This window comes from Carcharhinus amblyrhynchos, chromosome 25 (assembly GCF_965287045.1).
Source record: "Carcharhinus amblyrhynchos chromosome 25, sCarAmb.v2.hapA, whole genome shotgun sequence".
NCBI lineage: Eukaryota > Metazoa > Chordata > Chondrichthyes > Carcharhiniformes > Carcharhinidae > Carcharhinus > Carcharhinus amblyrhynchos.
This window is the reverse complement of record NC_137348.1, coordinates 44,213,946-44,228,699: the sequence shown is the minus strand read 5'-3', so window position 1 is coordinate 44,228,699 and position 14,754 is coordinate 44,213,946. Positions and strand designations below refer to the sequence as shown.

The following is a 14,754-nucleotide window of genomic DNA, read 5'->3' as shown; positions in this document are numbered from 1 at the left end:
ATCAGATATCAGTGGGACAGCATTCAGGGGGGCCTTACATCCAAAGGTTTAGGTTGGCCATGGAAAAAGATAAGGAACAATTCAGACCGTCATAATTAATGGGGAAAGGCAACTTTGATTGGATGAGATGTATCAGAGTCGAGTGAGTTGAAATCAAATGTTGGCAGAGTGGATACTGCCTGAACAAACAGCCTCCTTCAAAGAGAAGATATTACAGGCAACTCCAAGGTGTATTCACTTAAAGTGAACAGTTAGACAAATAAATCCAGAGTCCCCTGGATGATGAAAATGAAGGTGAAGATGAACAGGAAACAGTGGTCAGGTAGAGAATACAGTGGAAAATTAGAGTGAACTTATTTTTAAATTAATTTACAGAGTAAAGGTATCGCTGGCTAGGCCAGTATTTATTGGCAATCCCTAACTGCCCTTCAGAAAATGATGGTAAGGTGCCTTCTTGAACTGCTGCAGTTCATGTGGTGTAGGTATACTTACAGTGCTATTAGGGAGGACGTTTGTGGATTTTGATCCAGCAACAGTGAAGGAATGGTGATATATTTCCAAGTCAGGATAGTGAGCGACTTGGAGGGGAACTTCCAGCTGGTGGTGTTCCCAGGTATCTGCTGCTCTTGGCCTTCTAGATAGTCATGGTCATGGGTTTGGAAGCTGCTGTCATCAGAGCCTTGCTTGGTCCAATTCAGTTTCTAGTCAATGGTGACCCCCAGAATATTAATTTTGGGGAAATTCAGCAATGATAATGCCACTGAATGTCAATGGTTAGATTCTCTCTTGTTGGAAATGTCATTGCCTGGCATTGGTGTGGCGTGAATGTTACTTGCCACTTGTCAGTCCAAGCCTGTATATTGTCCAGGTCTTGCCGCATTTGGACATGGACTGTTTCAGTATCTGAGTTGTTGTGAATGTTGCTGAATATTGTGCAGTCATCAGTGAACATCCCTACTTCTGACCTTATGTCAGAAGGAAGGTCATTGATGAAGCAGCTGCAGGTGGTTGGGGCTAAGACACGACCCTGAGGGACTCCCGCAGGGATATCCTGGAGCTGAGATGATTGACCTCCAATCGCCACAATGATTTTCCTACGTACCAGGGGTATGATTTCAATCTGCATATTGATTGGTCGACCCATGTTGGACGAGGTGGGCTCGAGGAGGAGTTCTTGGAATGCTGCCGGGATAGTTTCCTGGAACAGTGTGTGTTGGAGCCGACGAGGGAGCGAGCTATCTTGGATCTGGTGCTATGTAATGAGGCGGGTAGAATTAGGGACCTTGAGGTGAAGGATCCTCTTGGAGAGAGTGATCATTGTATGGTGGAGTTTCTGTTGCAGATGGAGGAGGAGAAAGTGGGTTCCTGGACACGTGTCCTTTGTTTGAATAGAGGGGAGTATGGTAGGATGAGAGAAGAATTGGCGAATGTGGACTGGGGGAGCGCGTTGGAAGGTAGGTCTGCTGAGGAGCAGTGGAGGATCTTTAAGGAGATCTTTCTTGGTGCTCAGCAGAAATTTATTCCGATGGTTAAAAAGGACAGTAGGAAGAGAGGTAATAAGCCGTGGATAACGAAGGAGGTGAAGGAAAGTGTTAAATTAAAAGCGGAGGAATTTAGAGTAGCTAAGAGCAGTGGGCGAGAAGAGGATTGGGAAAGGTTTAAATGTCAACAAAGATTGACAAAAAAGTTGATAAAGGAGGGTAGAAGAAGCTATGAAGCTGGGCTAGCGCTTAATATAAAAAAGGATAGCAAGAGTTTTTATAAATATATAAAAAGGAAGAGGCTGGCTAGGGTGAACGTTGGTCCCTTAGCGGATGAGAAAGGGGACCTAGTGGTAGGGGATGGGGATATGGCTAAGGTCTTGAATAACTTTTTTGTTTCTGTCTTCACGGAGGAGGACGTGAATAATTTGCCGGGTGTTAGCGATGGAAAGGTGGTAGGACTGGAGGGTCTTAATGACATTACTGTTACTAGAGAGGTGGTGCGCGACAGACTGGAGGGGCTGATTGTGGACAAGTCCCCAGGACCGGATGGAATGCATCCGAGGGTTCTGAAAGAAATGGCGGAGGTGATAGTGGATGCCTTGGTGGTTATTTTCCAGACGTCGCTGGATTCCGGGGAAGTGCCGGAGGATTGGAAAACGGCTAATGTTACGCCGTTGTTTAAGAAGGGTGCCAGGCAAAAGGCGGGGAATTACAGGCCGGTTAGTTTAACGTCTGTGGTAGGTAAAATGTTAGAATCCGTCATTAAGGAGGAAATTGCGAGGCATCTTGAAGGGAATTGCTTGATAGGGCAGACGCAACACGGTTTCATTAAAGGGAAGTCGTGTCTGACAAATTTACTGGAGTTCTATGAGGATGTGTCTAGGGCGGTGGATAGAGGAGAGCCGGTGGATGTGGTCTTTCTGGATTTTCAGAAGGCGTTTGATAAGGTACCTCACAAGAGGTTATTGCAGAAGGTCAGGGGACATGGAGTTGGGGGTAGGGTGTTAGCGTGGATAGAGGATTGGTTGTCAAATAGGAGGCAGAGAGTGGGGGTCAATGGGTGCTATTCGGATTGGCGGTTGGTGACTAGTGGGGTGCCCCAGGGGTCGGTGCTGGGGCCTCAGCTATTTACCATTTATATAGATGATCTGGAGGAGGGAACCGAGTGTAGGGTGTCGAAATTTGCTGATGACACCAAGATTGGGGGAAAGGCAAATTGTGCGGAGGGTGTGGAGAGTCTGCAGAAGGATCTAGATAGGCTGGGCGAATGGGCCAGGAAATGGCAAATGGAATTTAATGTTGGCAAGTGTGAGGTGGTCCACTTTGGTAGGAAGAATGGTAGGAAGGACTATTACTTACGGGGCGAAAAACTGCAGCAGGCGACGGTGCAGAGGGACCTCGGGGTCCTTGTGCATGAGTCGCAAAAACCCAGCCTGCAGGTGCAGCAGGTGGTCAGGAAGGCGAATGGGATGCTGGCCTTCATAGCGAGGGGGATTGAATATAAAAGTAGGGAGGTCTTGCTGCAGCTGTATAGGGCATTGGTGAGGCCGCAGCTGGAGTACTGTGTGCAGTTTTGGGCGCCGCACCTGCGCAAGGATATTTTGGCCTTGGAGGGAGTGCAGAGGAGGTTTACTAGGCTGATGCCGGAGTTGAGGGGGTTGAGCTATGAGGAGAGGCTGAGTAAACTAGGCTTGTACTCGTTAGAGTTTAGAAGAATGAGGGGAGATCTCATTGAGACGTATAAGATGATGAATGGGATGGATAGGATAGAGGTGGAAAGACTCTTCCCGCTCAAAAAAGACAGTAGGACTAGGGGGCACAGCCTCAAGATAAAGGGGGGGCGGTTCGGAACGGAGTTGAGGAGGAACTTCTTCACTCAAAGGGTGGTGAATCTCTGGAATTCTCTGCCCGTTGAAGTGGTGGAGGCTGCCTCGCTAAATATTTTTAAGAAGCGGGTTGATGGGTTTTTGATAAGAGAGGGGATTAAGGGTTATGGGGAGAGGGCGGGAAAGTGGAACTGAGCCACGACAGATCAGCCATGATCTTATTGAATGGCGGGGCAGGCTCGAAGGGCCAGATGGCCTACTCCTGCTCCTATTTCTTATGTTCTTATGTTCTTATGACTCCAACCAGTGGAGTATTTGCCCCCTGATATCCACTGATTCCGGTTTTGCTAGGGCTCTTTGACGCCACACTCGGCTGAATGCAGCCTTGATGTCAAGGGCAGTCACTCTCACCTCACCTCTGGTATTCAGCTGTTTTTGTCCATAGAACATAGAACCAATCCCTTTTCGTCCATAAACCTATCCACGGATCTCTTAAACGCCCCCAAACTAGGCGCATTTACAACCGCAGCAGGCAGGGCATTCCAATCCCTCACCACCCTCTGGGTAAAGAACCTACCCCTGACATCCGTCCATGTCTGAACCAAGGTTGCAATAAGGTCAGGAGCTGAATTACACAGGCAGAGCCCAAACTGGGTGTCACTGAGCAGATTGTTGCTAAGTGCTGCTTGATAGCACTGTTGATGACTTGTTCCATCACTTTACTGATGAACAAGTGTAGACTGATTGGCCGGTAACTGGCCAGGTTGGATTTGTCCTGCTTTCTGTGTACAGAACATAACCAAGTAATTTTCCACATTGCCGGGTAGATGCCAGTGTTGTAGCTGTACAGGGACACCTTGGCTAGGGGCTTGGTAAGTTCTGGAACTGAGGGCTTCAGTACTATTGCTGAAATTTAAATAGGGCCCTTAATCTTTGCAGTATCCAGTACCTTCAGCCACTTCTTGACAGCACGTGAAGTGAATTGAATTGGCTGAAGATGGAATATACAAAGACCAGAGAGGAAATTAAAAAAACATAAAAGCAAGAGGGAGAATGAAAAGAGAATGAAAAGAATAAAAGGCATTCCCAAAGCCTTCTATAAGAATAAGAATAAAAGGATGGAAAAAGTGGGGCTGATTAGGATTAAAAAGGGGACTTGCACATGTAAGAAAAAAATAGAGGAGATATATTTCAAGCACTTTGCATCTGTCCTTGCAAAGGAAGATGATGCTCCCCAGGTCAAGGTGAGAAAGAAGATAACTAGTACACTCAAAGAATTTACAATTGGGAAACAGGAGGTGTTAGAGAGGCCACCTTAAAATCAATAAGGTACCAGGACTGGATGAGATACATCTAAGGGTACTGAGGGAAGTGAGAGTGGAAATTGCAGAGGTGCTGGTGATGATCTTCCAGTCTCCACAGCAGGTGGTGCCAGAGGACTGGAGGATTATGAATGACACACCCTGGCTCAGAGAGGGGTGCAAGGATAATGCCAGTTCCTGCAGACCAGTTAATTTGACTTCAGTGGTAGGGAAGTTTCTGGAAACTACAGTTTGGAACAAAATTAATAGTCACTCAGATCTGCGCTGGATAATTAAGGAAAGTCAGCACAGATTAATTAAAGGAAAGTCATGTTTAACTGACTTGCTGGAGTTTTTTTTGAGGTGGAAAAGGGCAATGCTGCTGATGTGGCTTAAATGGTTTTTCAAAAGCACTTGATACAGTTCCATACAACAGACTTGTGAAGAATTCTAGATCATAGAATAAAAGATTAAGTAGATACTTGGGATAAGAAGCAGTCTGAGTGACAGGAAGCAGAGAGTAGTGATAATGGATGTTTGTCAGATTGGAGGAGGATTCGTCGTGGAGTTCCCCAGGGGTCAGAGGTGTAGGAACTCTTGCTCTTCCTGATATTTATTAATGATCTAGACTGTGTGTTCAGAGCAGGATTTGCAGATGGAACAAAGATTGAAAACATTGTCAACTGTGATGAGGAGAGTTTGAACTCCAAAAGGACAGTTACGCTGGCAAGTTGAGCAGACAAGTAGCAGATGAAGCTCAATGCAGAGAAATATGAAGTGATTCATTGCAGCAGGAAAAAACAGAATAAATAAAGGGAGAAACTCTAAAGGACGTGCAGGAACTGGAGGATCTTGGAGCACACGTACACTCAAACTGAAGATTGCAAGGCATGTTGAGAGAGCACTTAATAAATCACACAGTATCTTAGACTTTATTAACAGGGGGTCGTTGGGTACAAGAGAAGGTCAGGTTGAACTTGTACAAGACACTAGTTAAGCTTCATCTGGAGACTGTGTCCAAATTTTAGATACCATACTTGAGGAAGAGAAATAGAGAGTAGGTAGAGAGATTCTTCCCACTTAGAAAGGACAGCAGGACTAGAGGGCACAGCCTCAAAATAGGGGGGGTCGGGGGCAGTTTAGATCGGAGTTGAGGAGGAGCTTCTTCACTCAAAGGGTGGTGAATCTCTGGAATTCTCTGCCCATTGAAGCGGTGGAGGCTACCTCGCTGAATATATTTAAGTCACGGGTAGATAGGTTTCTGATAGACAAGGGAATTAAGGGTTATGGGGAGAAAGCGGGAAAGTGGAACTGATCCACTTCAGATCAGCCATGATCTTATAGAATGGCGGGGCAGGCTCGAAGGGCTAGATGGCCTACTCCTGCTCCTATTTCTTATGTTCTTAAGAATGTGAAGGCATTAGAGAGAGGACAAAGGAGATTCACAAGAATGATTCCTGGGATAAGGAACTGTGGCTATGAAGATAGATTGCCGAGGTTGGGACTCTTTTCCGTGGAGAAAAGAAGGATGAGAGAAGACTTGTTAAGAGATATTCAAGACCCTGAGGGGAATGGGTCCTGAAGGGAATGAATCAAAATGACATGAAGCAAAATGTTTTTACCCAGTAGGTGGTTGAAGTCTGAACAAATTTCCTGAGAGGGTGGAGGAAGCAGCCTCGATCGAGGTATTCACAATGGAATTGGATTGCTATCGGAAAAGAAACAATCTGCAGGGTAACGGGGGATATGGCAGGAGAGTGGGACTAGGTAGAAAGCTCTTTCAGAGAGTCAGCGCAATTTCAACGGGCCGAACGATCTCTTTCTACACTGTGACAAAGACCAACAGTGGCTGAATCTATAACAAAAACAGAAAATGCTGGAAAATCTCAGCAAGTCTGACAGCATCTGTGTAGAGAACAGAACCAATGTTTCGAGTCTGGATGAGCCTTCATCAGACCTTTATCGGTGGCTGAATCTAAGTCTGTGTGTAACCCTGAACAAAAGGAGCTAGCGGCAACATCGCAGAAACGTACACCGATTTATCCCTGTGGGCTGCACAGTCCAAATTCAGAAACAGCTATACAAAGACCATCATTTCATAAGCCAGACTGGTCAACAGGAGCCTGCTGGCCTGCTAAATGGAGGAAGATTAATTTAAAAGCAAATTACAGTGGATGCTGGAATCTGAAACCAAAAGAGAAAATGCTGGAAAATCTCAGCAGGTCAATGTAAGGACAGAAAAGTGCTGACGTTTTGAGTCCAGATGAACCTTTGTCAAAGCTAAAAAGCATAGAAAGTGGGAGATATTTAGACTGCAGGGTGAGGGAATGAAAGATGAGCCTTTCCCCTCGTTCCTGTGGCTGCTAATGGCAGTCCAGAGACAGAATAAAGGGTGTGAATGGCCAAATGGCAGAGAAGCTGAAATCAGAGGGTAAACGGAGACATATGAAGATGTTTGGGGGGGGGGGGGAGAGATGTGTGTGAATGGGTGGGAGAGAGGTAAAATTGAGAAAGGTGGGGAGGGGAAGCCAAGGCGGAACAAAAGGTAAGAAGAGAGTGGATTAAATAGGGGGGCATAGTGGGAGGGAAACAAAAAGAAAGGCAATAAAGAAATAACAGGTAGAGAACAATAAAAAAGAAAATAAAATGAAAACACAGATATCAAGGTGGGGTTAAGCTAATCATCTGAAGTTGTTGAATTGAGACCAGGAGGCTTTAAAGTGCCCAGCCAGAAGATGAGATGCTGTTCCTCCAGTTAGCATTGAGCTTCAGTGGAACATTGCAGCAGGCCAAGGACAAACAATACGAGCATAGGAACAGGGTCACGTGTGGCAAACAACAGGATGGTCAGGGTCCTGACTGCGCACAGAGCGAAGATGCTCAGCAAAGCAAAAACCCAGTCTAAGCTTGATCTCTCCGATATAGAGGAGACCAGGATTCATTTAAATTGCCCCAATTTCTCCTCTTACCACCTGTCTGCAAAGAGAAAGATGTTTTCAATTTGATTTCTCCCCTTATAAATGGTGTCATGTTTTCCAACTCATAAGTAAGTTTATTTATTAGTCACAAATAGGCTCATATTAAGACTGTAATTAAATTACTGTGAAAATCCGCCAGTCACCACACTCCAGTGCCCTGTTTGGGTACACTCTGGGAGAATTTAGCACGGCCAATCCACCTGACCAGCACATCTTTCAGACTGTGGGAGGAAACTGGAGCACCCAGAGGAAACCCATGCAGACGTGGGGAGAATGTGCAAACCCAAGCTGGGAGCGGAACCTGGGTCCCTGGTGCTGTGAGACAACAGTGCTAACCACTGTGCCACCCTGTCTCCTCTGAACTTCTCAGTTTGGGTGTGATGTAATTTTTATTAATAATCCCAGAGCAGTCTTGAGATAGGGTAAATTCAGAGGGTTAATTTATTCAGGCACACTCAAATACAAGTGGGGAGGTGCAACATAGCCATCTTTTTCACTCAACAATAAAAGAGGGGGATAGTGGAAGAAAGGTTTACAGGGCAAAGACCACAGAATAAAGAATTATTGTTTCACATGAATCCACAGTCAAAGTCCTATGTATTTTTTTCAGGATTGGCAGGTCGAAGACAAGCCACTTTTCCAATAGAGATGACAATTTGGTAGGCACATGAGATGAATTAGTCTTGTAGGTGATTGTCCAGAGGTTCCACCAGAAACAGTGTCAATGGGGAGCCAGATATTTGAACCATGTCACAGCCTTTACCTGAGCTGCTCCTTTCTGGATGGAAATTAGCATTAACCGTTTTACAGGTGTCTCCAGTTAAGCAGTAATGTCACATGACTTCCACTTTGGTTTGTCTGAATTCTTTGAATTGTTAATATTTCAACTATTAAGAATTTTAAAGGAAAGGTGCAGGGTAACTTGTTCTAACATGGACCTCTGGCTAGTAGATCCAGTAATATTGCCTTGCTGAACACAAAGACTCGGGTCTGACATTTTACCATCTAACTAGCAGCATCACAGACAAGACCAAGGTTTAGATATCTGGCCCCACGTACACTGCTTCAGCTGGAAACGGGCACTATTATCTACAGGACTGATTCCTCCTCACATGCCTCTCTCTGCGTGAAGTCAACAGCAGGTGTCAGAGGAGAAATTCATGGTGCTTAAATTCATTCTCCGCCTGTCCCCACACTGGCTTCACAACATCACAAAACAGACTTTAAATTCCAGATTCAAAGTTCCAGCAGGTGTCAGAGTGATGGCATTGACCAGTTACTCTAGCGCACCACACTGCACAATCTGTGTAATAAAGTACAGCCCAGTATATAAAGGGGCCACAAAGACAGCACTGATACATACCCAACCCTCAAACCACTACCATTGTCCAGCTTGCACCGGCGGGGTGGCCACCGGGGTTTTGCGGGGGGTGTGGAACGACACAATTGTTGTGATGCAGACTAAAGTAAAATGCACTTACAGCTATTTCACAGCCAATCACGTTAAAACGGCAAAGGAGCTTCACCTTGCCACACGTTCGAATATGGTCAGAGTACTGCGGAGAAACACACAGAATGAACACACGCTGCCCAGCGTCACAATACAAACACCCCGTCCACCCGCACCCCCCTCCACAACACACTGAGCAGCAACAACTCATGTTTATAAACACCTCCCTCTTTTCTTCATTACCCAGTTCTGTGCTGTAGCAGGCAATTCCAAACTGCAGTATAATTCTTCGGTTGATATCGAACTCATTGATAATGGGATGAAAGTCTCGCTCATTACTGTTAGACTCAAATACAAAATGAGTTTTAAGGGAGTTCCAGTAGCAAACTACCTTGAAATTGGAAACTTCACTACATAAACAGTGACCTACAGCATAAAGAGTTTAATATCAGGAGGGCTACTGAAGGGTCTAAAATTCGACAAATCCCAGGACTGCACCCTAGGGTTCCAAAAGAGAAAGCTGCAGAGACAGTGGATGTGCTGACTATAATTTTCCAAAATTCCTTAGATTCAGGAAAAGCCCCATTAGACTGGAAATGGGAAAATGTTACACCTCTTTTCAAGAAAGGAGAGTGAGAAAAACCAGGCCAGTAGAGAGAGCCACCCCAATCCAATACCAGCATCTCCACAACTACAGACCAGTTAGCCTAACATCGGTTTTTGGGAAAATAAGGACATGTTGACAATACACTTCAAGAAGCACAGTATGATTAGAATAAGTCAACAGTTTACTAACGGTAAACCCTGCTTGGCAAAATTATTAGATATTTTTGAGGATGTAACGAGTAGGGTAGATGAAGGGAATTAGTCGATGTAGTATGTCTGGATTTCCGAAAGGCATCGGATAAGGTGCACTCAGAAGGTTAAAAGAGACGATAAGGGCTCATGAATTGAGTGTAAGCATGAATACATAATTGGTTAATGGATAGAAAGAAGAGACTGGGTTCAAACAGGGCTGTTTCAAGTTGGCAGGCAGTTAACAGTGGAGTGTCACCAGGATCAGCGTCGGGGCCTCAGCTAGTTACAATCTATATTGGTAACCTAGAAGAAGAGACAGAGAATAATTTATCTAACTTTGCTGATGATATGAAGCGAGGTGGAAGGGTAAGCTGTGGAGATGACACAGAAAGGCTGCAAAGAGATATAGACAAGTTAATGAATGGGTAACAAGATAGCAGATGGAGTTAATGTGGGAACGTGTTAAGTTAGTAATTTTGGTCATAAGGATAGAAAAGATGTTTGGGTGTGTTCACACAGGAAATGCAGATGGTTAGCACGTAGATGCAGCAAACAATCAGGAAGACAAACAGCACATTGATTTTTATTGCAGAGGGATTGGAGTACAAAAATAAGTCTTGCTACAGTTAGATAAACTTTCAATGGGAGCACAGCTGGATCACTGTGAGCAGTTCTGGTCCCCACATTGAAGGAAAGATATAATTACATTGGAGACGGTACAGTGAAGATTCACTAGATTGGGCCCTGGAATGTTCTATGATGAGAGGCTGAGTAAATTGGGTTGACATTCTCTGGAGTTTAGAAGATTGAGAGGCGATTTCATTAAAACCTACAAGATTCTGAAAGGGTTTGACAGGGTGGATGCTGGGAGATTGTTTCTGCAGGTCAGGGAATCTAAAATAGAGGGGTAGAGTCTCAGGATAAGGGGTCATTTATCAAGGACTGTTTGAGGAGAAGATTGTGAATCTTGGGAACTCTCTACCATAGAGGGTGTCGATACTCCATTGTTGAACATATTTGAAGTTTTGATCTGTTGGGGAGTTCAGGGATATGGGGAATGAGAGTGGGTAGGAAGCCCAAGATCAGGCATGATCATATTGAAAGGTGGAGCAGACTCGATGGGCTGAGTGGTCTTCTCCTGTTCCTGATTTCTTAAGTTCTTGTGAGAATGCAGGAGATGCCACAAGTGAACTTAGGTTCATTGTTATCAATGACAATGAGTCAGTGCCTGTAGAAATGTACTCCAGAGAGAATCAGAGCTTTCAGAAGAGCAAAGTTGATGATCACAATCTAATGATTTAATCTGTGAAATGTATATAAAATAATGGAATAAGGTACTTCTGGCAGTGTTAGCCGAGTATGTTTCTCGTGCTATCCGGTCCACAGCCAATCCTGATTTATTTCAAACAAGCATTTTACCTTTTCTCTTGGAATTTTTTTCTTGCCGCACCATTCACACGTTAATGGGAATTTGGAACAGATTTCATCGTGGGCCTGTGAATGACAAACAGTATCACTAATTTATTCTGAGGTGGTACTCCAGCAGTAATATTTGAATCAATGGCTCTCCTCTTGATCCTCAGCAATCCCTCGGAGCTCAGAAGCACCAGCTGCTTTTGAACATTCAGAGCTTGGTGACCCAGGCACAGCAAGTAGCAGGGTCAATCAGGACCCAGAATGGATCATCCCACTGGATCCCATCATCCGTGTCAGCAGCTTGTGGGGGGGGAGGGGGAGGGCAGCAGTTTGTGGGGTGTGTACTTGTGTATGCGTGTGTGTGGGTGTCTGCATGCATGGGGGATGTGTGCATGCATGCATGGGGGATGTGTGCATGCGTGCATGGGGGGGGGATGCATGGGGCGGTGGGCTCCACGCCTGTGGGGATGGCTCCATGCAGTGGGGGTGGGGTGTGTGTATGGGGGATGTGTGCGTGGGTGTTGTGTGTGTGTGTGCGCATGTGGGGAACGTACTTAGAATCATAGAACCCTACCGTGCAGAAAGAGGCCCTTCGGCCCACTGAGTCTGCACCGAACACAATCCCACCCAGGCCCTACCCCCATATCCCTACACTAATCCCTGGACACTAAGGGGCAATTTCTTAGCACAGCCAATCAACTTAACCCACACATCTTTGGGCTGTGGGAGGAAACCGGAGCACCCGGAGGAAACCCACACAGACACAAGGAGAATGTGCAAACTCCACACAGACAATGACCCGAGCCGGGAATCGAACCCAGGACCCTGGAGCCGTGAAGCAGCAGTGCTAATCACTGTGCTACCATGCCACCGTGTGTGTGCGCGCGTGTGTCTGTATGGGGGATGTGTGTGGGTGTTGTGTGTGTGTATGTGTATGGGGATATATGTGTGTGTGTGTGTGTGTGTGTGTGTGTGTGTGTGTGTGTGTGTGAGAGAGAGAGAAAGAGAGAGAATGGGGGATGCGGGTGTTGTGTGTGTGTGTATGGGGGGATGTTGCAGGCGTGTGTAAGGGGGGTGTTGTGGGAGCGTGCATGGGCGGGGAGCGTGTATGGGGGGTGTCGAGCGTGTATGGGCGGGGAGCGTCGAGCGTGTATGAGCGGGGTTGAGCGTGTGTGGGCGGGGAGCGTGTATGGGGGGTGTCAAGCGCTGAGTCACTGACAATTGACGTAGCAGGTCCTGTGGTTGACAACGAATCAGCAAATGTCAGGAGGACGAAACTCAATGAGATGATTAATGTTTCAGAGACAATCTGCTAAATGGCCACTTTGACACCATATTTTCTGCTGCCACATACGTCTCATTGTTTACAAAAGTCTTTCTGAATTTGTACATTTCCAAAACCTTGGTCTGTTAGCTAAACCCGAACTACATTTCCATAATGGATAATGAACTGATTGGGGGAGCTTGGGATTGGGCTAGCTTTTCTTTTTAAATTCAGAAAGCCTTTATAAAACTGAATTTCCACAGCCTGACAGACACAGAATCAAAAACCATTCCCTGCTTCTTTAAATAACCGAAAAGAAAAACTCCAGCAGATTAAAGAAGCTAATAGTTAATAATGCTCAGCAGCTGTTTGTTGGCAATGACCTCTCTCTCTCTCTCTCTGACACAGTAAAATAGGAAGCGGAACAACATTAAATCACACGCCATTTCCAGATTTCCTCTTTCCCCTGGGCTACGTGAGGGAATTCCCTGACTAACATCAACGGAATATTTTGTCTACACATTTCCCATTGCAGTCTGCCACTGAATCAGTGTTTGAGTTTTTGCTTTGAGTGCTGTGACTGAGAGATAACTGTGGGGAGAGTTAATTGTTGGGGAGACTGTTGAAACTGGGACAAGTCTCAAAACTGCACATTGATAAGAAGATTGGGATGGAGGAGGTGATAGTGTGTGTGATGTTGTTGCAGATCAGCATTCCTTCATTCTGCCCAGAGGCTGGTGAATGGTCACCCACCCTGGTCACCAGTACAGCTTTCTGGAGGAGACAGCTCTCCACTATGTTAGTCTTCAGCCAATATCTGTTCTCACTCGCTGAGGGTTGTGACACAGGAAATGACTGGATGCCAGAGAAAGAGGGCTTTGGACACAGTGAATTCTGAATTTTCAATGATCTCACGCAAGCTGCAGTCATTTCAAGGGCAGTGGCCAGACACGACTGGGTGCATTACATCAGTTGTGGGAAGGATATTGAAAATAGAGTCCCTTCTGTCCTTCCTCAATGTGTGTGTGTCATTTACTATTTAAATATTAACACTAAATGAAATGAATCAATGCTGAAACTTTCAACAGAACACAAAAGGAAATACTGGGAATTCACAGGCACATCCATAGCAAGAAAAGGTTCATTTTTCAGAACTGGGAACCAACATCCAACATAAGATGGGAATTCCTGGTCAGGATGGGGCTAAAACTCAAAACGTCCCAGCTCTGTGCTGAGTTCACTGATCTGTTGGTCAGGGCACTCGATGTAGAATGAGTCTTAACCAAGAGATTTATACAAAGTGGCAAAGAGCAAATACTCTTGAGGTTGGATTCCTCTTTTTACAGTGAAACAGCCACCAATGGAGTAATGTCAACAGATGGGAAAGTTCCAGAATTCATCATTTCTTCCCTTGCTATCTCATTCCCATCAGATCATGCTGCCTCAATGAATGGTTATTTTCAAATAAAATATAAATTTTACCACTGCCACACCCAACTATGCAGTGAATGCCACAAGTTGCTGTGGTTCAAGAAGCCACCATCTTTTCTAGGGCAAGGGGATATGAGCAATAATTAATGACCACACATTCTGTAAATGAACAAGAGGCTGTGACTGTGACCCAGTTACTGCCACAGGAAACGAGCTTTTGCTGTTAACATTTCCAGCCAGTTGTGCAAGTTGATCCCAACATTGTTCTCATCCTCCCTCTGCAGTCTCCAGTAGGAATCTTTGTCTCTTTAACGCAGAGGTACTGCTCAAGTTGTGACCAGCCAGCTCAGCACAGCCCTAAAAACGGTCAGGACCTGAATTCATCATTCTCGATTACCTTTATCTCCTTATGATGAAACAGTAATTTACAAAATTTGCAGTTAAGGTTTCTTTCAGGACACTCTCGTTCCAAGTGTCGGGAGAGGTCGATCTGCCGTACCATCCTGCTGCATGCTTCACAAGGCTTTAACATATATTCACACACTCCCTCATGGTCAACCTGCAACACAACAAGAAAATACAGGTGATGGGGGCAGCCAGCCCTCTGCGGGACCGCAGCAATCGCAGGAGAGACAAATGTCAGGCTACTCCCTAGCTGGGGGCACTGTTTATTTTCTGTGAGCCAATACTTCCATCAATCTTGTCATCGACATTTGCTCACTCACATACAATCAGCCAGCTTGACGCACCATCAGGTTCACTTTTTCCAAAAATTCTGGTGAAAATTGTTACAGACATTTCATTTG

General features: G+C 45.4%; 1 protein-coding gene across 2 annotated transcripts in view; it reads right to left on the bottom strand.

Moving 5' to 3' along the window:
- traf2b (Tnf receptor-associated factor 2b) overlaps positions 1 to 14,754 on the bottom strand; it is an 81,318-nt gene that overhangs the window by 18,476 nt on the left and 48,088 nt on the right. For both annotated transcript variants that reach the window (XM_080211885.1, XM_080211886.1), the window contains exons 5-7: positions 14,346 to 14,507; positions 11,257 to 11,331; positions 9,071 to 9,145 (exon numbers count right to left, since the gene is read on the bottom strand). In XM_080211885.1, the coding sequence (XP_080068011.1) occupies positions 9,071 to 9,145; positions 11,257 to 11,331; positions 14,346 to 14,507 (312 nt within the window). The remainder of the gene's footprint in view (positions 1 to 9,070; positions 9,146 to 11,256; positions 11,332 to 14,345; positions 14,508 to 14,754) is intronic.